Raw genomic sequence first — 23,813 nt, forward strand, 5'->3', positions numbered from 1 at the left:
TATCGGTTTGATAATATGAGCTCATATCAATAAGTAAAGCAGACTAAACTTCAAGAGCTTTTCCGCTTTACCCCTATATACACTTTGCAAAAACATGGTCCACTGATTCACTGATATCAAGCCTTATCTGAAAGATCAAATAATCTGTCACAGTGAGATACTGTGAGAGATATGATCTTCCAAGTTTGAATCTGAATTTTCTCTTTTCTTTTGTTTCTCAGCTTGAATTTCCTACTGCTAAATTCTCAACTTCTAATTTCCTTCAAGCCATAAAATTAGTCTTCTCATCAAGGCCAGATGAGCATCATCACCCTAAATTTATTCCTTAACAAGGAATGTAATCTAAATTTTCTTGACATGGACCTAAAGCATACCAGATTTGCTGTCAAGTTTGAAATATTTGGCTAATTTTATCAAATTGTTTGATCAGCATTCTAAAAGTTGGTGACTCAAAAATGAAACATACAACTTTATGGATGACATCTCCTTATTTATTGGGGGGTGGTGGGGTAGCCTAGTGGTTAAAGCGTTGGCTCGTCACCCGAAGACCCGGGTTCGAATCCCTACATGGGTACAATGTGTGAAGCCCATTTCTGAAATGCAAAAATCTCTGATGTGAGCTCAATCTGTCACCATATATGCATTCTTTGTCCTTTCGAAACTAAAATGAAGTCCTGTTCTGGTTAAATTACGCAGACATTTGTATAGCGTGATAGTCATTCTTAATCTATTTGATCGTCAAGTGTGATCCTTAGCAAACTTTGAGTAGTGTATTCACAGATCTGTACGAAGTTCGTTCTGTCACCGCATGAGAACTTTCTTCCTGATTGTCCGGATTTTACTTGAATTTCCCAGAGTTCCGTTCGACCGGATATCAAAAGTACATGCGCACCTGTAAAGGCGATTTCTGCAATAAGTGTAATTCGCCTGACAATATTGTTGAACTAAAATTAGAAGTTAAATAATAGACTGTTGAATGATTATTTAAACCAAAGCCAGTGAACGGAAAGTATGGGGAAACCAAAGAAAGGCAAGAAGGGACAAGCCGATGATGACTTGTAAGTGATTGTATGGCGACATTTAACCACATGTTGTTAACTTGTTTTCATATCAGCACGTATGCTGTCAGATAGGACTGACATGTGATTGTGTAAACGCATGTCACGGGCGATTAAATATAGAATCTTACGTTTGCTATCCGTTGCTAGCACATGAAACTATCGCCGGAAGTGGTGCAATTTAATTTGTCATTTGTTGAAGTAGTCTAATAATTATAGTCTCAGGCTGGTTCTGTCGTAGTCTACCAAGTACCATATTGGTGAAGGAGTCAAGAAAAAATACGCAGGAAATACTAGTAGTCGGACGGGCTGTGTTCAGACAATAAGTGTTTCCCTATTGAAGCGTTTTGGTTAAATACTTGTCCTGTATGACATATTGTCTTGAAATCCTTTCAATTTATTTCACTTCAAACACAAAACACCACAAAATCAGCAAAGGTAAGTTTCAAGTGTTTGAATTTAAAAAAAAAAGCTTTTAAGGTAAAATAAATGTGTTTAATTGAAACAGTCATGCAATTATAATGATGATGTGTCAGTTTCATTTTCCTGGTGTCAAACTATTGTTAATATGGCAACAAAAAACTGCAGAAAATAATAGTTCCATAATTAAATAAATGTAATTTTGAATGTTTATCACTTTACAGGATTTCACACTGATAGGGACTGATATATTGAACAAATGTGACATTTAGATTACTAGGATTGAAGATCCCAATAAAACATATAGTTTTAACTTTAGTTTGTTTTTCTCTTATGTAGTTACACAATGATTGTGTATAAGGTCCAGAAACGAGAAATTACCCGTATGAATGCTCAGTGTACAGACTTCAGCACAAACTGGTCTGAACTTGCCTCTTGAAATCATCAAGTCAGCGTATGGACTGTTATTAGTTGAGATTTCAGAGAAAAGATGTTCTAGACTTGGGCTTCCAAATGAGGCAATAACCACATACTGTTCTATTGCTTGGTAATGGAGGAGACTTCGGAACACCTTCAGAATTCAGTATGGCAACTTGTTCTAAGAAGATCCGGGTTAGAATTATTTTTCGGCAACCCATACTTGTTGTTTAAGAGACAACTAACAGGATCGGATGGTCATGGTTGCTGACTTGGTCAACACATGTCATTGTATCCTAATTACATAGATTGATGCTTAATCAGCTTATGATGTTGATCATTGGATTGTCTGGGCCAGACTCGGTTATTTACACACTGACACAAAAGAGCTGGAATATTGCTGAGTGTGGCCTTAAACAAACAAAATAATAATCTAAGAATGGACTAGGACATTTCACAAATTACATCATAAGGTATTTTTACTTGTATTAAAGGTTTCTGGTACTGAATTCTAAAGGTAGACCACCATTATGTTGGATTGAAATATCAGTCTGTGACTTTGATGATTGCTTCATAGCTATTCACATACGTGGTCAATATTTATGGTATGGGTTCGAATCCCAAATTCATCTTGACGGTCATGCTAGATTTGTTCATGGGTTCTAGCAAATCCTCTTTGATCTCACTTTACCTTACTGAGCTGACTACAATTATTGAAGCAATGTTAAACAAACCTCACTCATCTTCTCAATAAATGTGATAAATGACAAATAATATTGTTTTAGTGATTTTATTCAGGGTTTACTAATTTCACAATACAAGCTTTTCCAACCAACATCTAACCTTTGATATTGTTTGGAATATTCAATATCAGCCAAAGGATTATTTGTTGTTTAAATTAACCTTCCTGTTCTGTTAGTCCTTGATACCAATATGTTTGCAGTAGTGATGAGGAAGTTGTCATCGACCCACTGGCAGATATGGAACATAAAGAAACAAACCCTCACCTCAGTTGCCAAGGCAACAAAGAAAGGAAGGAAAAACAGGAAGAGAGATGATGATTTGTAAGTACCATAATATCTGTCAGTTCTATCAGTAGGAAAAGTAAAGCATGTCATCCATAACACATAACATATGTTTGATTGACAAGTCATCATCTTTTAAAAACACATACAAGTTGGACATCATGGGGCTTTATGTGACATAACATGCTTGTCATGCCACAACTTGCCCTGGTCAAATTTGAGTAACTGTAGTAACTTTAGTTCCCAAAAGACAAATTTTGTATTCTCACATCTAAGTTCAGGTCAGTGTAATATCTCAACTGACAATATATAATTTGATACGTTTCTAACAGTGAAGTGAATGGAGCTGTATAAGATGATAGTTGGTGTACATACGTCAATCTTTGGCGTTCAATTTCATAAACTACAGCAAGCATGTATGTACAAGGATAGTGAAGCATACAACTTTATGAATGACAGCTTCTTGTTTATTGCATAAAGCGACATTTTGGGGAAGATTCTGACACCGTTATCCAACTAAAAGACCGCTTGATAATGGTGTAAGAATTGTCACCGAAGCGTATGTTGTCATCCATAAAGTTGTATGCTTCATTATTTGCGTGCCAACTTCTAGAATGTTGATCAAACAATTATACACAGTTGACATGTATTACAGCAGGGGGCTATGTGATACCTTCAACAGGGGTGGAAATAACCCATTGCCCGACGCCCCAGTCCAGTGTTTTTTCTGTTGGGCTAGCAAATTTGTATGTCACACTGTACCGGTGTCCAGTTGACTTTCCAATGTTAATTATGTTGTTTATTTAAAAAATCAACAAGAAAATCGGCCGGTATAGTGGAAGAATTATCAGGGCAAGTGATTTTACATGTGCCACTGTACCGGAGTACACTAGCAATTTTTAAGTTATTTCCACCCCTGCTTCAAGCACTCATACAAGTCATGTACATATCTGTTTAACTGATGTTTCTGTGACCTCGCCTTATGATTAATTCCTGCCTATGAAAATAATGTTTTACAGTGAAGACGACGTGGCATCTGAAATAGCTGCTCTGTCCCTTGATATGAAGTTGGAAGAGAATGGTGAAGATGTCAAACCAGCTAAGAAGAAGGTGCGATATATGTGCTGTCATCACAGCCAGTCAAACAGTTTCTGATTCTTCTCTGCTATCTTGGTCCATGACCAGTCACACAAATGATAAGTCTAATATATTTAGATAATTGTTCCATTTGATCCAGATCATTCTATAAGTAGTCTGTGCAGACCATCCATATGAGGGGTGCTTTTGACTGGGTTTTAGACAGTAGTCAAGATTTGGTAGAAATCTGATTCTTTCAGAGACTTCTCTCTGGTTGGCATGTGACATGAAGGACAATATTACTTGAATGATGTGTCTCAGAGTGTGACAAACAATGCAACATAATCAATGAAGTCATGCATAGTAACAGGTGACTCTTCACACTTGCCTAATGTTATCATTTAAAAAAATAGACATCCATAATGCATAGTACAGTAAGAGCATATGGGTCTGTGCTAAATTAGCAAATAAAATGGCATATTTACATTAAGAAGTTTTATTACCTACAAGGGTGAACATATCGGGGTTCATATTTTTCATACAATGCCCTAGGCCAAAATATCACTTTGTCATGGTGACGTGACGTCATGAACAATGCTATGACGTCACGTTTCTTCTGTGACGTTGCGTTTTACATGCAGTGATGGCGGGTAGCCAGCCTGTTTTTGAAGGTAGATATTTGGGTTTATTTTCTTCAATTTGATGACTTCGGTAATAAACAGAATATTATATGAGTGCCAATATCATACTATGTTTACGACACTTGTGCCTAAATATCGGTCTATCCCTCGCTCTCGCTCAGAAAATACCAACATTTAGGCACTTGTGTCGTAAACATAGTGTGACATGGGCACTCATATAATATCCTCTATATGTTAACTTCCCATACAATGCTTAGTATCTTTATGGTCATTGCTGAATGACCACACCTGTCTCTTGTCTTATTGATATACAAATATCATAACAGACTGTGTGAATATAGTGCTGAAGAGACATTGGTTAATTAAAGTCATTGGACATGAACACATTCTGTGTTAGAACCTTGTTTCTAAAACCCATAGAAAAAGTTTTAAAAATGGTGGCCATCTTGGGAATGGCTGTCGAAATCATGTTTAGCTGGGCACCCAAAATGTCCTTCACAATATATTATACTGTTGAGGCATCAGGCTAGTTGGAAATCATGGTGGTTATTTGTCCTTCCATTTGGTAATCGGATGTGCTCATGGACTAATGTCTTACTATTTCTCAGAAGTGAGCGATTTTACATGATGATGATTGAATGTTGTAAATTTGGAACCAGATTAGTGTAAGTCTGGTTGAGACATACTCCACTGCAACATTGGATATGAAATGATCGTGTGAGGACCCCACTGTTACAAAATAGAGTAGGTCCCCTTGCTTGTTATAGTAGCAGATGAAAACATCACATCTTAAAGCATATAATGGCAGTGTAATTTGATGTGTGCTTATGTTGAATGTTTCAGGACAAGAAGAAGAAGAAGAAGGCTGTGTCCAGTGATGAAGAAGAGGAAGACGATGCTGAAGAGGTTGTGGTGAAATCAAAGGGGAAGAAGCCTATGGCCTCATTTCAGATGCTGATGATGGACGATGATGAGGAGGTAGGTTCACATGCTGATGAAGGACGATGACGGCGAAGTAGGTTGTAACTATTCTTTCGGGCACACCAGCTGGAATTATGAGGCAAAGTTGGTTTCCAGTATCCAGTAACTGCATCAAATGTTCAGGACATAATTTGTGAAGTAAGTTTGGAGTGCAGGATTCTTTAGTAGTAGTAGTAGTAGTTGAAGTGAAGGTTAATAGGGATGTTCGTTTTTGATGTTTCAAGTGACAAATGAACAGTGTTGTTTCGGCTTTGCGTTGTACATAAACAGTGCACTCTGTTTCAGAATGAGGCAAAAAGTGACGATGAACCAACTGAAGAAGCAAAAACTGATAGTGTTGTCCTTGAATCTGTCACGGAAAGTACAGCCAAATCTAAAAAAGACAAGAAGACCAAGAAGAAAGAGAAAGCCAAAACTGCAGAAGAAGAAGATATTGATGCAATTTTAGCAGCTCTTGAAAAACCTGCAGAGAAGAAGAAAGGAAAGAAGGGGAAGAAAGCAGAAGAAGATAGTGTTGCCATGGAAACAGATCAGAATGAGGCTGGTCCTTCAGCGACTGAAGGCCAAGTTGTAACAATGGATGATTTGGAAGCTGAATATGAAGACAAGAAGAAGAAAAAGAAGAAGAAGGAAGAAGAAGGCAGAAGATGATGAAGGTGAGAAGGTGGAGGAAAAGGATGAGGAGGAGGATGAAGAGGAAGGGAGCACTGTCAAGTCAGCAGCACAGAAGAAGAAGGAGAAGAAGGAACGTGAACGGCTGAAGAAGTTACAGGTTCGTTTATTCAGTGATTTATTTATGTTCAAAGTGGTTAAAAATTGTGACAATGAAAACTCCCTTCTGAGGGTCTGGACAGGCATTGTTATACAACTTCTACAGTGTCTAGGGGTGGCCCAAGAATCAAACATAAGATAGAACTGTAGGAAGCCAATGACATACTACTAAAGTACACAGTACACAGGATTTTTACATGTTAAACTGTCAGGGCATATCAGCTAAGACCGCAAATGATGAGCGTCGGGTGTATTGTGAATCTGAGGGTGGATTTACTAAACTCAGATGTGTTGTGAATATCTGAGAGCTGACTGATCAGTGTCAAGTGTCTTGTGACTATCTAAATGATGATGTTTCAGAAGAAGAAGTCTGCCTCAAAGGATGGAGAGAAGGAAGGGCAGAAGGAAGGAGAAGCAGAGGGTGAGAAGACAGAAGAAGGAACAGAGCCAGCTGGTGAGCTATTACCAGGTAGAACTGAGTGTTGAGGGAATCAGGCTCCCTCGGTGTCAAACAAGGGGACTCCACAGTGGTGCAGTGTATGATGCCCATTTCTGGTGCCCGCAACTTCCCACCCCAACCCCCACCCCACACACTATGCGTACACAATGTTTTGCCTCTGATAACTTGACTCAAAATGTTGTTGTCTCTAGTGATATTATAACAATTCCTTCCCAAATAATATTTACTAAGTTCAAGTGCAATATCTGCTAATCAGATTTTATTGAAGACCCACAGTACCTTTTGATCTGTTAATGATAAACACTTAAACCATCATCACATATAATCAGTCAAGTGGGGAATTATAGGGTGTGGAAATGATGATTTCTTGTCCAGTAAAGCCTTCCTGCAGATGACAGGTTTATCAAGATGTTTTTCACGCAATGTAGGTGATGATGCAGGAGAGGACCAGAAAGAAGAAGGAGAAGAAGGGACAAAAAAGAAGAAGAAAAAGAAAAAAGGAGAGAAAGAGAAGGAAGAAAAAACCAAGCCAAGCAAGAAGGTACGTGTGGCTACAGAGAAGCTGCAGCGTATGTTCAGGTTTCAGGACGTTGTCCTTGTATGAAGTGTAGATCAGGTGCTTGTTGGATATCCATGGTGAAATAGTGATCTTCACAAAATGCTGTTTTTGGTGTGATGTAAGCCCAGGGTCAGGCTCCCTACCCGGTAATATAGTTAGACCCCAGAAGTTTCTTTTTTAACCACCATTGTTCCAGCTCTTATTGTTCGACTCTCAGTCGAAATATAGTAATTACAGAAACAATGTGTCACAGTTACTATCTGTTTTAATCTGGTTGTGAGATCTGGGTTAGAACTTATCTTCAAGAACCCATGGTTTGCAACTAAGAGACGACTGATGGCATCCAGCATAGTCCAGGAATAGTTGTCTGACGCTGATACTGAAATTCGAATTGTTTCCTCACTGTAGTCAAGAATGTGCCTGTAGAGAGTTGTGTGATTGGGTGGTCAGACTCGCTGACTTGGTTGATCACAGCACTGTTCACTGTTGATCAGACTCTATTATGTACAGACTGCCGCCATATAGCTGGAATATTGCTGAGTGCAGCGTACACCTAAACTCACTGACTGTAGAGAGGTGGTTGTATTAACCCCTTGTCTCTCCATCTGCAGGTGGCTGCCATCAAAGCCCATCTGAAAATGATTCAAGAAGAACAGGAGAAGTTGAGGCAAGAAGAAGAGGAGAGAATCAGGTTGGAGGAAGAGGCGGAGAAGGCGCACGAGGAACAGGTGAGTTGACATGCTCAAGGGAGGTCACTCTGCTAATCATGGGCCACTTTCACCCCAGTCATAATTACTCTTCCAGTGATACCTTGACTGAGACCTTGTTTCAGAGAACTCTTTGCTTTGAAAAGTATATATGGTTTAAATGGACTTTGTCCGTGTACTAAATACATCAAGAGTGTTATTGTTTATTATTTATCATTACAAAGTGTTGGACATGTTTGTTATTGGGGACTGGTGCAGGTGTAGTGTGAACTGGTTGTAATGGATGGCTTCTAGTGTGTGTTGAGTGTGACGCTGTTGTTGCTCCACAGCTGCGGCTGGAGAAGGAGAGAAGGGAGAAGAAGAAGCAGAAAGAGAAGGAGAAGAAGGACCGACTGAAGGCAGAGGGCAAGCTGCTCAATGCCAAGCAGAAGCGGGACCAGCAGAAGATCAACCAGATGTTGACAGCTATGAGAGAACAAGGTAAGTCTCCTATACATTCCCCCAGACATATCACAAGGTGAGTCCCACACTACAGATATACCAGGTGAGTCCCATACTACAGATATACCAGAAGGTGAGTCCCACACTACAGAGATATCAGAAGGTGAGTCCCACACTACAGATAAACCAGAAGGTGAGTCCCACACTACAGATATACCAGGTGAGTCCCATACTACAGATATACCAGAAGGTGAGTCCCACACTACAGATATACCAGAAGGTGAGTCCCATACTACAGATATACCAGAAGATGAGCCCTGCACTACAGACTTACCAGAAGGTGAGTCACACACTACAGATATACCAGAAGGTGAGTCCCACACTACAGAATTACCAGAAGGTGAGTGCCACACTACAGATATACCAGGTGAGTCCCTTACTACAGATATACCAGAAGGTGAGTCCCATACTACAGATATACCAGAAGGTGAGTCCCCACACTACAGATATACCAGGCGAGTCCCATACTACAGATATACCAGAAGGTGAGTCCCACACTACAGATATACCAGGTGAGTCCCTTACTACAAATATACCAGAAGGTGAGTCCCACACTACAGATATACCAGAAGGTGAGTGCCACACTACAGATATACCAGGCGAGTCCCATACTACAGATATACCAGAAGGTGAGTGCCACACTACAGATATACCAGGCGAGTCCCTTACTACAGATATACCAGAAGGTGAGTCCCACACTACAGATATACCAGAAGGTGAGTCCCACACTACAGATATACCAGAAGGTGAGTGCCACACTACAGATATACCAGGCGAGTCCCATACTACAGATATACCAGAAGGTGAGTGCCACACTACAGATATACCAGGTGAGTCCCATACTACAGATATACCAGGTGAGTCCCATACTACAGATATACCAGGTGAGTCCCTTACTACAGATATACCAGAAGGTGAGTCCCACACTACAGATATACCAGAAGGTGAGTGCCACACTACAGATATACCAGGCGAGTCCCACACTACAGATATACCAGGTGAGTCCCATACTAAAGATATACCAGAAGGTGAGTCCCACGCTACAGATCTACCAGAAGGTGGGTCCCACACTACAGATATACCAGAAGGTGAGTTCCCACACTACAGATATACCAGAAGGTGAGTCCCACACTACAGATATACCAGAAGGTGAGTGCCACGCTACAGATATACCAGAAGGTGAGTGCCACGCTACAGATATACCAGAAGGTGAGTCCCATACTACAGATATACCAGAAGGTGAGTCCCATACTACAGATATACCAGAAGGTGAGTGCCACGCTACAGATATACCAGGTGGGTCCCACACTACAGATATACCAGGCGAGTCCCATACTAAAGATATACCAGAAGGTGAGTCCCACGCTACAGATCTACCAGGTGGGTCCCACACTACAGATATACCAGAAGGTGAGTTCCCACACTACAGATATACCAGAAGGTGAGTCCCACACTACAGATATACCAGAAGGTGAGTCCCACACTACAGATATACCAGAAGGTGAGTCCCATACTACAGATATACCAGAAGGTGAGTGCCACACTACAGATATACCAGGTGGGTCCCACACTACAGATATACAAGGCAAGTCCCATACTACAGATATACCAGAAGGTGAGTCCCGCGCTACAGATATACCAGAAGGTGAGTCCCACGCTACAGATATACCAGAAGGTGAGTCCCCACACTACAGATATACCAGGCGAGTCCCACAGTACAGATATACCTGAAGGTGAGTCCCACTCTACAGATATACCAGAAGGTGAGTCCCCACACTGCAGATATACCAGAAGGTGAGTCCCACACTACAGATATACCAGAAGGTGGGTCCCACACTACAGATATACCAGAAGGTGAGTTCCCACACTACAGATATACCAGAAGGTGAGTCCCACACTACAGATATACCAGAAGGTGAGTCCCACACTACAGATATACAACAAGATGAGTCCCCCGACGCTACAGATATACAATGACGTGAGATTCCTATGCTAGAGACTACAGATATGCTAGTTGCGTATGTCTCAGACATCACAAGCTGAAGTTTTTGTTGGTCGTGAAGCTATAGAGTTGGGATGAGGTCCTTCAGCCAGTATATACCAAAGGTGTTATTGACATATAATGCAAGGAATTTCCCTTGATTTATGACATTTGACTGACTTTTCCTCAAGAACCGTTCAATATTTTTCAACAAAACTTGGTAGATGTATGAAACAGAACCTTAGTGGTGCCTTTTGCTATTTGCCGATTTTTGGCATTTTATTTTTCTTGGTTTCCATGGAAACATTTTGGACTTAGTCTCAAAAGTGAGGGTGGGCTTCGTTTCGGAGCATAACTCAAGAACCGTTCAATATTTTTCAACAAAACTTGGTAGATATATCAAACAGATCCTAAAGTTGTGCCTTTTGCTATTTACAGATTTTGGCATTTTTATTTTCCCGGTTTCCATGGAAATGATTCGGACTTAATCCCAAAAGTGAGGGGTGGGCTTCGTTTCGAGACATAACTCAAGAACCGTTCAATATTTTTCAACAAGACTTGGTAGATATATCAAACAGAACCTTAAGTGGTGCCTTTGCTATTTGCAGATTTTTGGTATTTTTATTTTCGGTTTCCATGGAAGCGATTCGGACTTAATCCCAAAAGTGAGGGGTGGGCCGTTTCCGAGCATAACTCAAGAACCGTTCAATATTTTTCAACAAAACTTGGTAGATATATCAAACAGAACCTTAAGTGGTGCCTTTGCTATTTGCAGATTTTTGGTATTTTTATTTTTCCGGTTTCCATGGAAACGATTCGGACTTAATCCCAAAAAGTGAGGGGTGGGCTTGCGTTTCGGAGCATAACTCAAGAACCGTTCAATATTTTTCAACAAAACTTGGTAGATGTATGAAACAGAACCTTAAGTGGTGCCTTTTGCTATTTGCAGATTTTGGCATTTTTATTTTCTTGGTTTCCATGGAAACATTTTGGACTTAGTCTCAAAAGTAAGGATTGCTTTCGTTTCCGGGCACAACTCAAAAAAACCGTTCAATATTTTTCAACAAAACTTGGTAGATATATCAAACAGATCCTAAAGTTGTGCCTTTTGCTATTTGCAGATTTTTGGCATTTTTATTTTCCGGTTTCCATGGAAACGATTAGGACTTAATCCCAAAAAGTGAGGGTGAGCACAACTCAAAAACCGCTCAATATTTTTCAACAAAACTTGAGTAGATGTATCAAACAGAACTGTAAGTGGGTACCTTTTGCTATTTCAGATTTTTAGCATTTTTATTTTTCCGGGTTTCCATAACGATTAGGACTTAGTCCCTCAAAAGTGAGGGGTGGGCTTCGTTCATAACTCAAGAACCGCTCAATATTTTCAACAAAACTTGGTAGATGTATGAAACAGAACCTTAAGTGGTGCCTTTTGCTATTTGCAGATTTTTGGCATTTTATTTTTCTTGGTTTCCATGGAAACATTTTGGACTTAGTCTCAAAAGTAAGGATTGCTTTAGTTTCGGAGCACAACTCAAAACCATTATAATATTTTTCAACAAAACTTGGTAGATATATCAAACAGATCCTAAAGTTGTGCCTTTTGCTATTTGCAGATTTTTTGGTATTTTTATTTTTCCCGGTTTCCATGGAAGCGATTCGGACTTAATCCCAAAAGTGAGGGTGGGCCGTTTCAGGAGCATAACTCAAGAACCGTTCAATATTTTTCAACAAAACTTGGTAGATGTATGAAACAGATCCTTAAGTGGTGCCTTTGCTATTTGCAGATTTTGGCATTTTTATTTTTCTTGGTTTCCATGGAAACATTTTGGACTTAGTCTCAAAAGTAAGGATTGCTTTAAGTTTCGGAGCACAACTCAAAAACCAGTATAATATTTTTCAACAAAACTTGGTAGATATATCAAACAGATCCTAAAGTTGTGCCTTTTGCTATTTGCAGATTTTGGCATTTTTATTTTCCCGGTTTCCATGGAAAGCGATTCGGACTTAATCCCAAAAGTGAGGGGTGGGCCGTTTCGGAGCACAACTCAAAAACCTCTCTATATCTTTCAGCAAAACTTGGCAGATATGTGAGGCAGATCTTGAAGTGGTGCCTTTGCTATTTGCAGATATTTGTGATTTATTATTTTCTCGGTTTCCATGGAAATGATTCGGACTTAGTCTCAAAAGGAAGGGATGGGTTTACCGTTTCGAACACAACTGGAAAACTTCTTAATATCTTTCAGCAAAACTTGGCAGATATGTCAGGCAGATGCCAAAGTGGTGCCTTTGCTATTTGCAGATATTTGTGATTTATTATTTTCTCAGTTTCCATGAAAACAATTTGGACTTAGTCTCAAAAGGGAGGGGTAGGTTTTGTTTCCGAAACACAACGCGAAAACTTCTTAATATCTTTCAGCAAAACTTGGCAGATATGTGAGGCAGATCCCAAAGTGGTGCCTTTTGCTATTTGCAGATTTTTGTCATTTATTTTTTTCATGATTTCCATGGAAACGATTTGCACTCAGTCTAAAATCAAGCTGGACTTTAAGTAACTGTCAGATGATTTGTTCTTTCAAAGATGTGGGGGCCGGGGGGATATGTCATCTTCTGATGACTCTTGTCTACATTATGTTATCTAAATAACTGCATGTTTCAGGTCTTGATATTCCTGATAAAGACGCCACTCAAAAGAAGCGTCCGTTTTATGGGGACAAACGGAAGAGGAAGGATCACCAGAAGAGTATGTGGTTAACTTGATGTTGGCCAAGCGTTTGGCATTACGATACATCTGTCATTCCAAAATGATAAATCATTTGTTAGCAAAATATCAGTGTCATCCATTACACAGTAATGATGTGTTGAGTGGATTCCTCATCAGCCATCCTTGATTACACAGTAGTCTACGGCACCATAAGTACACCAGAAACCTGTGATTGTGGGTTTGAAGCACAGATCACTTGTGTGCTGATCTCTGGGAGAAATGGAAGACAGTTTAGGCTTAACAAATACTTCAAGTCTCAGTCTTCACACTTACGTACAAAACCAGCTAAAGATTATGACTTCTGATTCAAGTAAATATTTCTAGGATCGCAATTTTTCAATCAGACATGGAGGGAATAATAGTCCATTGCATTTTGTATTTTCGTTCAAAGAAATTGGAGATTAGCAACAGTATGCATATTTTGAAACCACCATAAAGAGCAAATCTGTGCAAAGCTGGTGGTTAGAAACATCACTTCACAAGTGATTCTTTTTATCAAACTCCTCAGCATGTCAGGAAGAACATCTGTGAAGCATGTCATCGATATCTTTACATCAGAGTCAGGGAAATGGCTATTTCCCTGTACTGTTTCACAATGATCATCAATATAGGATCGCAGAAATGAATGTCACACATTGTAACCTAGTCTCTGTGTGTGACAAGTTGACATTAGAAAACTGATCTACCTCTCTGACATGAAACATCCAAACTGATGACATTGTGTTGACCCTGCAGCGGAGACGGAGCAGACACCTTCACCGTGTGAGGAAAAGACCCCGGTGATCGAGAACGTCCCTGAGAAGGCAGCTGTGGAGGAGACGGGGAAGGAGACGGGGAAGGAGAAACCGGCTGCTCAGGTGAAGGATTCCTGGGAGGAGGACGATGTGAAGGATACGTGGGACGTGTCTGATGAGGAACCGGAGCCAGAGAAGACGACACAGGAACCCAAGACAGGTGAGACCGGTTAAGTTAGGATGGGTGAGACCATTCCTGATGAAACATTCCTGGTGAGACAATGACAGGTGTGTCAGTGAGAGGGGAAACTCTGACCGTGACACCAAGAAAGGTAGAATTATGACAGGTGGGCCTTTGTAAGGTGAGACAAAAGTTGTTGAAATTATGACACAAGAGACCATGACAGCGAAAACTATGACACGTGAAACGCTGATGGGTGAAACTATGATAGGTGAGCTGTGGGTTTTGTGTACAAACTTTACCTTTCATTAAAAGGGTTTTATTGTTAGTCTCTCTCCTTGTGGGGTACAATTATACCACTGTACATGATATGCAGTAGGGGAGATTGCTCATTCAGTTTACAGATTGCAGCTAAAATATATTAGACTCCTGAGTGAAAGATTTGCTTGCTACCTTTTTGACATGACTGTCACAATTTGCAGAAGTTTGTCACTCCTGGTTATAGAATGAGCCCGTCATCAATGTGCAACTGTGACTACAACTTCCATGGTCTAGTGTATGAAGCAACTGCACAGAGAGCAGGAGGCCGGCTGCCATGCTGTACCTAAATATGCTAAAAGATGGTACTTGTTGTTACCCTGCATGGTGCTTGTTGTTGTGGTGATAAAATAGGACTGGTCAGCTCAGAATTCATAGCAAGGTCAATGGAGTCCAAAGTCTCCGTGTCTGTGCTGGGTATCCATGTGACTGTGACATGGTATCTCATGGTTTTAACACTAAATCCAGCTTTAGTCTGACAAGGAAATGCATGTGTGGCATGCCACGCACACACACATGCGCTTTGCAATGTTAGTGCAGTAATCGAAAATGCAATCCTAAAACAAATTTCACCTCACTGCAAAGTGTTAAACTGTCTTAAACTACAAAATATTTTGTTGTACAAATTCTTGTTGTTTGCTCGAATATTGCCCATCACCCTGGCAACTGTCACCACCTTTGTCTGAACCTACGAAGGCAGAAAGTCATGAGGCTCCTTTCAGTGGCAATGTTTAACATTGAATGTGTGGAAGGGAATGGGTCAGACATCAGTTGCATCTGTGAGATATGTCTCTTCCCCAGAATCAGCAAAACCATCAACGTCAGCTAAAGATGAATCGGAGGAGGAAGATGGTGAGGATGAATCGGAGGAGGAGAGTGATGAGGAGAGTGATGAAGACAGCGATGAAGAGACGGACAGCAGTGAAGAATCATCTGATGAAGACCTGACTCCCACAGAGAGGGGGAGGGATAAGGTTGAGGTGGGTAGATGACATTTGATCTCTACACTGAAAAAGGACAATTTTTTCTTATCAAAGTAAAATTGATATTTTATACTTATCCTGACCCAAGCCCTCCCAACCTCCCCGCTGGAAACACTTAGGATTTCACAGCAGATCCAAGTGCATGGGCAGAAAAATCAGGAGAGAGTGACAATTAAGGCTGGTCACATGACTGTTTGCGTGGGGAACAGTGGCATCCAGTACTTATAAACTTGTGTGGCAATAACTGCAACATGTATCTCCCTCATCTTTAGACCCCACCACCTCACTGTCACAGGTACTCCACCCATGTTAATCATGTTTGCAGATGAAAAGTTTGACAGTAACAATTACCTTTCAAACTTTATTTCTCATTACACTGTTACATTAAACTCCCTTCTAACACATCTTTGAAAGAACCTACTAGGTGTGTTTTTTTATTCAGAAATGGGCTCGAGAATGTGAAAAGAGGAGATCCACTAATGTTCTTCGAGCTCCTGTTGTTTGTGTGCTGGGTCACGTTGACACAGGCAAGACGAAGATCCTGGACAAGGTAAGACAAAACAGTGTCTGACAGCTGCTGATGTGTGATGAGTGTAACTCCCTTGGCCACTGTGTATGGATAACCAGTCAGAATAGGCCAACAGTTAGCCCCTGTTATCTCGCTGGTTGTTTCATAGTTTCCTTTATAGGAATCATTGCTCAAGCTTTCTTTCATTGTTTTGTCTGGATGTCATTGTGTTGCCTCAATGTTCCTGGACTGTATTGATGAAGGTTGCCTCAATATTCCTGGAGTATTGATGAAGGTTGCCTCACTGTTCCTGGAATGTTGATGAATGTTGCCTCAATGTTCCTGGAGTATTGATGAAGGTTGCCTCAATGTTCCTGGAGTATTGATGAAGGTTGCCTCAATGTCCTGGAGTATTGATGAAGGTTGCCTCAATGTTCCTGGAGTATTGATGAAGGTTGCCTCAATGTTCCTGGAGTATTGATGAAGGTTGCCTCAATGTCCTGGAGTATTGATGAAGGTTGCCTCAATGTTCCTGGAGTATTGATGAAGGTTGCCTCAATGTTCCTGGAGTATTGATGAATGTCCTGGGTATTGGTTGCCTCAATGTTCCTGGAGTATTGATGAAGGTTGCCTCAATGTCCTGGAGTATTGATGAAGGTTGCCTCAATGTTCTTGGAGTATTGTTGAAGGTTGCCTCAATGTTCCTGGAATGTTGAAGGTTGCCTCAATGTTCCTGGAGTATTGATGAAGGTTGCCTCAATGTCCTGGAGTATTGATGAAGGTTGCCTCAATGTTCCTGGAGTATTGATGAAGGTTGCCTCAATGTTCCTGGAGTATTGATGAAGGTTGCCTCAATGTTCCTGGAGTATTGATGAAGGTTGCCTCAATGTTCCTGGAGTATTGATGAAGGTTGCCTCAATGTTCCTGGAGTATTAATGAAGGTTGCCTCAATGTTCCTGGAGTATTGATGAAGGTTGCCTCAATGTTCCTGGACTGTTGGTGAAGGTTGCCTGAATATTCCTGGAGTATTGATGAAGGTTGCCTCACTGTTCCTGGAATGTTGATGAAGGTTGCCTCAATGTTTATGGAATGTTGATGAAGGTTGCCACAATGTTCCTGGAGTATTGATGAAGGTTGCCTCAATGTTCCTGGAGTATTGATGAAGGTTGCCTCAATGTTCCTGGAGTGTTGCCTCAATGTTCCTGGAATGTTGATGAAGGTTGCCTCAATGTTCCTGGAGTATTGTTGAAGGTTGCCTCAATGTTCCTGGAGTATTGATGAAGGTTGCCTCAATGTTCCTGGAGTATTGACGAAGGTTGCCTCAATGTTCCTGGAATGTTGAAGGTTGCCTCAATGTCCTGGAGTATTGATAAAGGTTTCCTCGATGTTCCTGGAATTGTTGATGAATGTTGCCTCGATATTCCTGGAGTAGTGATGAAGGTTGTCTCATAGTTCCTTGAATGTTGAAAGTTGTCTTGATGTTCCTGGAATGTTGATGAAGGTTGCCTCAATGTTCCTGGAAATATTGGTGAAGGTTGCCTCAATGTTCCTGGAGTATTGATGAAGGTTGCCTCAATGTTCCTAGAATGTTGATGAAAGTTGCCTTGATGTTCCTGGAATTTTGTTAATGGCTGCCTTGATGTTCTTGGAATATTGATGAAGGTTGCCTCAATGTTCCTAGAATATTGATGAAGTTTGTCTCAATGTTCCTAGAATGTTGATGAAAGTTGCCTTGATGTTCCTGGAATTTTGTTAATGGCTGCCTTGATGTTCTTGGAATATTGATGAAGGTTACCTCGATGTTCCTGGAATATTGTTAATGGCTGCCTTGATGTTCTTGGAATATTGATGAAGGTTGCTTCAATGTTCCTGGAATATTGATGAAGGTAGCATTGATGTTCCTAGAATGTTGTTGACAGTGGTGGTAGCCACTCACTGATTGTTGCCTGTTGCAGCTGAGGCGGACACACGTGCAGGACGGGGAAGCTGGCGGAATCACGCAGCAGATCGGAGCCACCAATGTGCCGGTGGAAGCTATCATGGAACAAACAAAGATGTGTAAAGAGGTGAGGTTTGCTAGGAGCTGTGACATAACTTCAGTGCTTCCCCTTTGTATCCTGTATAGTTCTATGCTTTAGGCAATTTTATCACTGGTTTGTCGGCAGTGTATTTGACAGGTGTATTAGTGGATTGATTTACAGGATAAACATTTACCAAGAATGTCTTCTAGTCCAAGTAGTGATAACAAATAGATGTACAGCCCAAAATGGTTGACCAAATGATATCCGTCATCAAGGTGGAAGACACTCCTATGAACCAGGGATAGAAATAAGGACCAGTTTTGCTTCTGTTAGGAACCCTTGTGGCTTGTAAAATTTCTATCCCTGGTTCATAGGAGTGTCTTCCACCTTAATGACGGATATCATTTGGTGGTCGGTGGTGTAGTAGTTGGGTAGTTTGTGGCATGTTGATCGTGTTTCATTGTATCCAGATGTACCTGAAAAGTAAAGAGATGAATGATCATGATTAAAATTGGGATTAAGCAACATTCGCAGTTGTTTCACAGCTATATTCGCGGATTTGTAGAACTGAACATTGTATTCAACACATGTGACAGTGTGGACAACCTGACATACAATTAATATCCTGATGGTAACTGCATCTTCTTGTTCCTGTGAGGTGTTCTATCTTGTAATTCAATCTCTCCAGGAGAAATGGGTTTCCTGACAGCTATTTCAGAGTATTTGGTGTCCACTAACTGATGTTCATCCCGTGTGCAGTTTCAGAAGCAGCCACTCAAGGTGCCAGGTCTCCTCATCATTGACACTCCCGGCCACGAGTCTTTCAGGTGAGATCACCAACTTCAACCTGCTTCATCTGGGGGCTTCACATCCATCTCTGTAGTAATACTAGTATGTTGGATCTGCAAACCAGATGTAAATTTCTATTTGAAACCATACACCCAGAACCCCCAAAACTGTGAACAATACTTGCAGGTTTATTGTTTTGACTTCTGGAATGTTTCTTATGTTCAGTTGGTGTAACCGAGAAAGTGAGGATGACAATGGTTATATATTATTCGCTCTTCGTAAAAGGTTGCCCATTGTGTGGTATGTTCTCTGGTTTTTGCCCCACTCCACTGCACAGATCTATCCATCCATCCATCCATCCATCCATACATGCATCCATTGAGACATTCATTCGTTCATTGAATCATTCACCGCCTCCGTGGTGTAGTGGTTATAGAAGGTCGCGTGTTCGATCCCTGGTCGTGTCATACCAAAAGACATTAAAATATGGTACTTGTTGGTGCCTGCCTGGCACTCTGCGTTTATGGGTACATTAAGGACTGGTCAGCTCGGAGTCAGTATTATGTGTCTGAGTGGGGTATTCATGCTCAACTGCGGCACTATAACACCAGCACAAGTCTGGGCAAGTACAAGCAGTCACACATACACGGAGGTACAGATAAGTGGCGTATCTGCATAAATTACGTGAATATTTGTGTGAAAACTAATTCCTATTAAGTCGATTGCTTACAAGTATGCTTGAATTTTTGTAAAATACTCAATAAATTTGATCTTAAATGCAAACAAAAATAGATAGGTTAACTGAGGTACAATGAGAGGTTCTATTTCAGCACCTGAACTTGGCAACTTGCAGTCTTTCTTATCGTTTCTCATATTACAGATCAAATATAACTAACAAACACGTAAACCAATATTTAAACTTTAATATATTTTTGCATTAATGTAAAATGGCAAAATACCCAATTGGGTTTGAGAGAGGTGGGTACAGTTTATTTGGTTACTCAAAGGAAAATTTGGATACCCAATTGAGATGAACACAAACGAGTGCATAACTCAATGACCCAAGAAATTATCTGTAGCTGTGCATGCACATACATGCACATTGTCATATGAGAGAAATAATCTCAAGTACGACATTAAACCCTATTTCACCTCACTTCACCTCATTCATTCATTCATTCATTCATTCACACATTTCATTTAGACCTTCAGGTATACACATTCATTCAGTCAGTTGTTCAGACATACATTCACACAATTCATTCTCATCTCTCTATCTTCTCCCATCCAGCTGTTGTTGTGACTGACTCCTCAGCTTTGCCTTGCTGCCATATATATTAAGAATCAGCTCACTATTATTATTTTTTATATAAAATCGTGAAATTTGTAAAACACTAGCCACATGCCTCGTACCTCACACTTGCCTCATTCCGTATATTAGAAACTTGATCTAGTATGTGAAATACTTGACAGACCAGAAGTTGTTTTCTTACATATGAGTGAATGAATATTTACATAGATAGAGGTTGTGTTCACATTAGGAAGTTTGGAGATAATTCTGTGCACCATCACTGACAGATGAGTATCCAGCTTCAGGATGAGAGGATGTATATGACTATAGGATGGTCCCCACGAGCCCCTTGATAAGCCTCGTGTCTACCTGTCTGCTCTCCCTTCCAGCAACCTGCGATCCCGTGGCTCCTCTCTATGTGATATTGCCATCCTTGTCGTCGACATCATGCATGGCCTAGAACCTCAGACTATAGAATCCATCAACCTTCTCAAGGACAAGGATACACCGTTTATAATTGCCTTAAATAAGGTAGGTTCCACAACAGCTTCCTGATTCTGTATCAAGCAGCTCTGAAGTGGGGGTGGTGGTGGTTGGGGAGGTAGGGTGGCCTAGTGGTAAAAGCATTTGCTAGTCATGCCAAGGGCCTGGGTTTGATTCCCCACATGGGTACAATGTGTGGAGCCCATTCCTGATGTCCCCTGCTGTGATATTGCTGGAATATTGCTAAAAAAGCGGCGTAAAACCATACTCACTCACTCACTCACTCCTTGGCCTTGTGGTTTGGGAGTGCTCAGTTACACATTTACATTTGTGTATGAATTAGCTTCTCGATGTGAGACCATCTGCCTGAGAGGTTGGTCGGTGGTTCCATCTTTGGCACTAGAAGTTATTGAAGTAATGTACTACTTGTTGTCACCCTGCCTGGTGCTCAGCGGTTAAAACCGGGACTGGTCAGTACAGTCTGTATACCGACTATGCTTGTCGTAAGAGGCGACTAAGGGGATCGGTTGGTCAGGCTCGCTGACTTTTCGTTGACACATGTCATCGGTTCCCAATTGCGCAGGTCGATGCTCATGCTGTTGATCACTGGATTGTCTGGTCCACACTCGATTATTTACAGACCGCCACCATATAGCTGGACATTGCTGAGTGTGGTGTAAAACTAAAGTCACTCACTCACTCACTACAGTTCTTAGTGGCAGTGTCCATGTTAACCAGCAGCATGCACACTGCTGTATAAGTGCAATAATATTGAACACAGTGTTTAATCACATTTCACTTGACCTCTAAAGTGGGTATTGGGTGGCTGTGGTAACTGTTTCATATGAATAAATCTGGGACAGTTGGAAAGGCTAGGTATGATCATGAGTTATCCCCCCTTTGGTCAAGTAAAATAGTACTCGCACATTCTTTGAAGTTGTGCCATAAAATATGATTCTGATACTGTAGTGAAGCATCCCGGATATGAAATATGCCTAAAGAAATATGTGAACAGCATTCTCTGAATTTGTATTACTTCCTTCTTGTAATCAACCCAAAGAGAGGTTGGTAACATAGGGATTGTGTATTTACGTCTTGGTTCAATATGATTTGTTTGTTGACGATGTTGTCCAGATTGACCGCCTGTACCAGTGGAAGGCTGGCCCCCGGCAGCGATGTCCAGAATGTGCTGAAGAAACTGACAGCCCACACACGCAGCGAGTTTGATGAGAGGATGAACCAAGTGATAGTGCAGATGGCTGAACAGGTATGTGCAGTTTATAAGGATTTATATAGGCCTTAATGAAATATGAACAAATAAAGAAAGACCAGTTTTGAACAAAAGCATTCTCCAGTTTGTCTGGGCGGTGGGGTAGCCTAGTGGTTAAAGCGTTCGCTCGTCACACCAAAGACCCGGGTTCGATTCCCCACATAGGTACAATGTGTGGAGCCAATTTCTAGTGTGATATTGCTGGAATATTGTTAAAAGCGGCATGAAGCCCAACTCACTCACTCACTCACTCACTCCAATTTGTCTGCCAAGGCCTCGGTGTTTGAAGTATGTGTAAAATCTTGGTTTGATGCTGAAGCTGAAGAATTCTGTACTTGCACAAGTTTTGTTCAAGTGGGTTCACTGGGATATCCTCCTTCAATAATGATGCACACAGGATTCTGATATTGAACATGGATTCATGAGGAAAGGATTTTTATATATAAGATCATTTGAGTGTATTTTCCATCTGGATGTGTAATGTTAGATTTGCAGTTAGCATGTGCATGTCCATCTAGAACAGGTCTAGAAGGAACTAGGCTGATTGTAAGAGATGACCAAATTCATCAGTCATTGGACCCTGTCGGGCCCATGGTTGGTAGTATGTCATATGCCCCCATGGCAAGGATTGCTGTCACCAGATTGTCTGGTCCAGACAGATAGGCAAAATGTTAACCCACAAACAAATATCCTGTTTGAGGAATAATGTGTTGCTTTGTGTATTTTTTAATTAACAAGTTTGTTTTTGTTCAGAATTCAACTAATTCTACTCAGCATCAATCAGAACTGATTCTTGTAATGGAAGATGACTCAGAAGTAGCATGTCTTGAAAGAATGACATTTGTAAGCAGTGTTTTGTGTGTTCATGTTCTCATGTTCAGCTGTCGGTTGCTTGCAGGGTTTGAACGCGACATTATTCTTCGACAACAAAGATCCATCAGAATACATCTCCATGGTGCCAACTTCTGCCCACAGCGGTGACGGCATGGGCAACCTCATCGCCCTCATCTGTGAGATGTCGCAGACGGTGTTGGCAGAGAGAGTGGCGTACAGTGAAGCCCTACATGCGACTGTGATGGAGGTAAGGCAGACGTTGTATCTCTCCTAGTTTATTGGCATCTGGAAGCAAGGGACCATCTCCGTGGTGTAGTGGTTAGAGCGTCCGCCCGGAGAGTGGATGGTCACGGGTTCGATCCCCGGTCATGTCATACCAAAACACGTTAAAATATGGTAATTGTTGGTCCCTGCCTGGCGCTCTGCATTTTGGGTACAACAAGGACTGGTCGGCTCGGAGTCAGTATAATGTGTCTGAGTGGGGTATTCATGCTTCACTGCGGCATGGTATCTCAGTGGGCTAGCACTATAAAACCAGCTTAAAGGTCACATGCAACGTAAAACACAACTTTGCAGATTCTGATACCTTTCGGTATGGACTTACCGAAACAAATCGTCAAAAATGCAAATTCAACTTATAAAGTTGAAAAATAACGCGATGAAAAAAACGCGCAAAAATCGGAGTTCAAACGTTTCACTAATTTTCCCCCGACTTTTCTGGGGAAAACGGGTTTCAACAGCTGGGCTGCGCTTATAGCACGTGCGCAGTGAAGTAGGTTCGTGCAGCTTGGAAGCGGTTGTCCGGTGAATGCTCGGTGAAGACTTTGGTGTGAGCTATTTTTCTAATGTTTTGTTGATATCTCACAGGCGCGAGCTTTTTATATGTTATGACAGTAAATTAACTGTTTATATAATTTTATTTGTCTATTTCACCACACGTTCTTCTTACCGAGTCACTTTCTCAGTTCGATACTTAAAAGCAATGCCATTATTTAGCGTTGACAGAATTTCCAACTGTGATATAGATATGTCGTTGTCA

At 41.0% G+C, this 23,813-nt stretch overlaps 1 protein-coding gene across 1 annotated transcript in view; it reads left to right on the forward strand.

Annotated features, from left to right (window-relative positions):
* Window positions 1–847: 847 nt before the first annotated feature.
* The window catches only part of LOC124282177 (eukaryotic translation initiation factor 5B-like), a 114,983-nt gene continuing 92,017 nt past the window's right edge, over window positions 848–23,813 (forward strand). Inside the window, 20 exon segments of the mRNA XM_046718142.1 lie at window positions 848–1,058; window positions 2,839–2,959; window positions 3,940–4,030; window positions 5,482–5,616; window positions 5,905–6,248; window positions 6,250–6,391; window positions 6,751–6,859; window positions 7,279–7,391; window positions 8,021–8,137; window positions 8,446–8,596; window positions 13,258–13,341; window positions 14,098–14,316; window positions 15,397–15,575; window positions 16,021–16,128; window positions 18,042–18,152; window positions 18,867–18,934; window positions 20,577–20,718; window positions 21,805–21,831; window positions 21,833–21,937; window positions 22,839–23,021. Of these exon segments, the coding sequence (XP_046574098.1) occupies window positions 1,049–1,058; window positions 2,839–2,959; window positions 3,940–4,030; window positions 5,482–5,616; window positions 5,905–6,248; window positions 6,250–6,391; window positions 6,751–6,859; window positions 7,279–7,391; window positions 8,021–8,137; window positions 8,446–8,596; window positions 13,258–13,341; window positions 14,098–14,316; window positions 15,397–15,575; window positions 16,021–16,128; window positions 18,042–18,152; window positions 18,867–18,934; window positions 20,577–20,718; window positions 21,805–21,831; window positions 21,833–21,937; window positions 22,839–23,021 (2,559 nt within the window). The 5' untranslated portion in view covers window positions 848–1,048.

The sequence above is a fragment of the Haliotis rubra genome, unplaced genomic scaffold (assembly GCF_003918875.1).
Source record: "Haliotis rubra isolate DU_JTF1 unplaced genomic scaffold, ASM391887v1 Scf294, whole genome shotgun sequence".
Taxonomy (NCBI): domain Eukaryota; kingdom Metazoa; phylum Mollusca; class Gastropoda; order Lepetellida; family Haliotidae; genus Haliotis; species Haliotis rubra.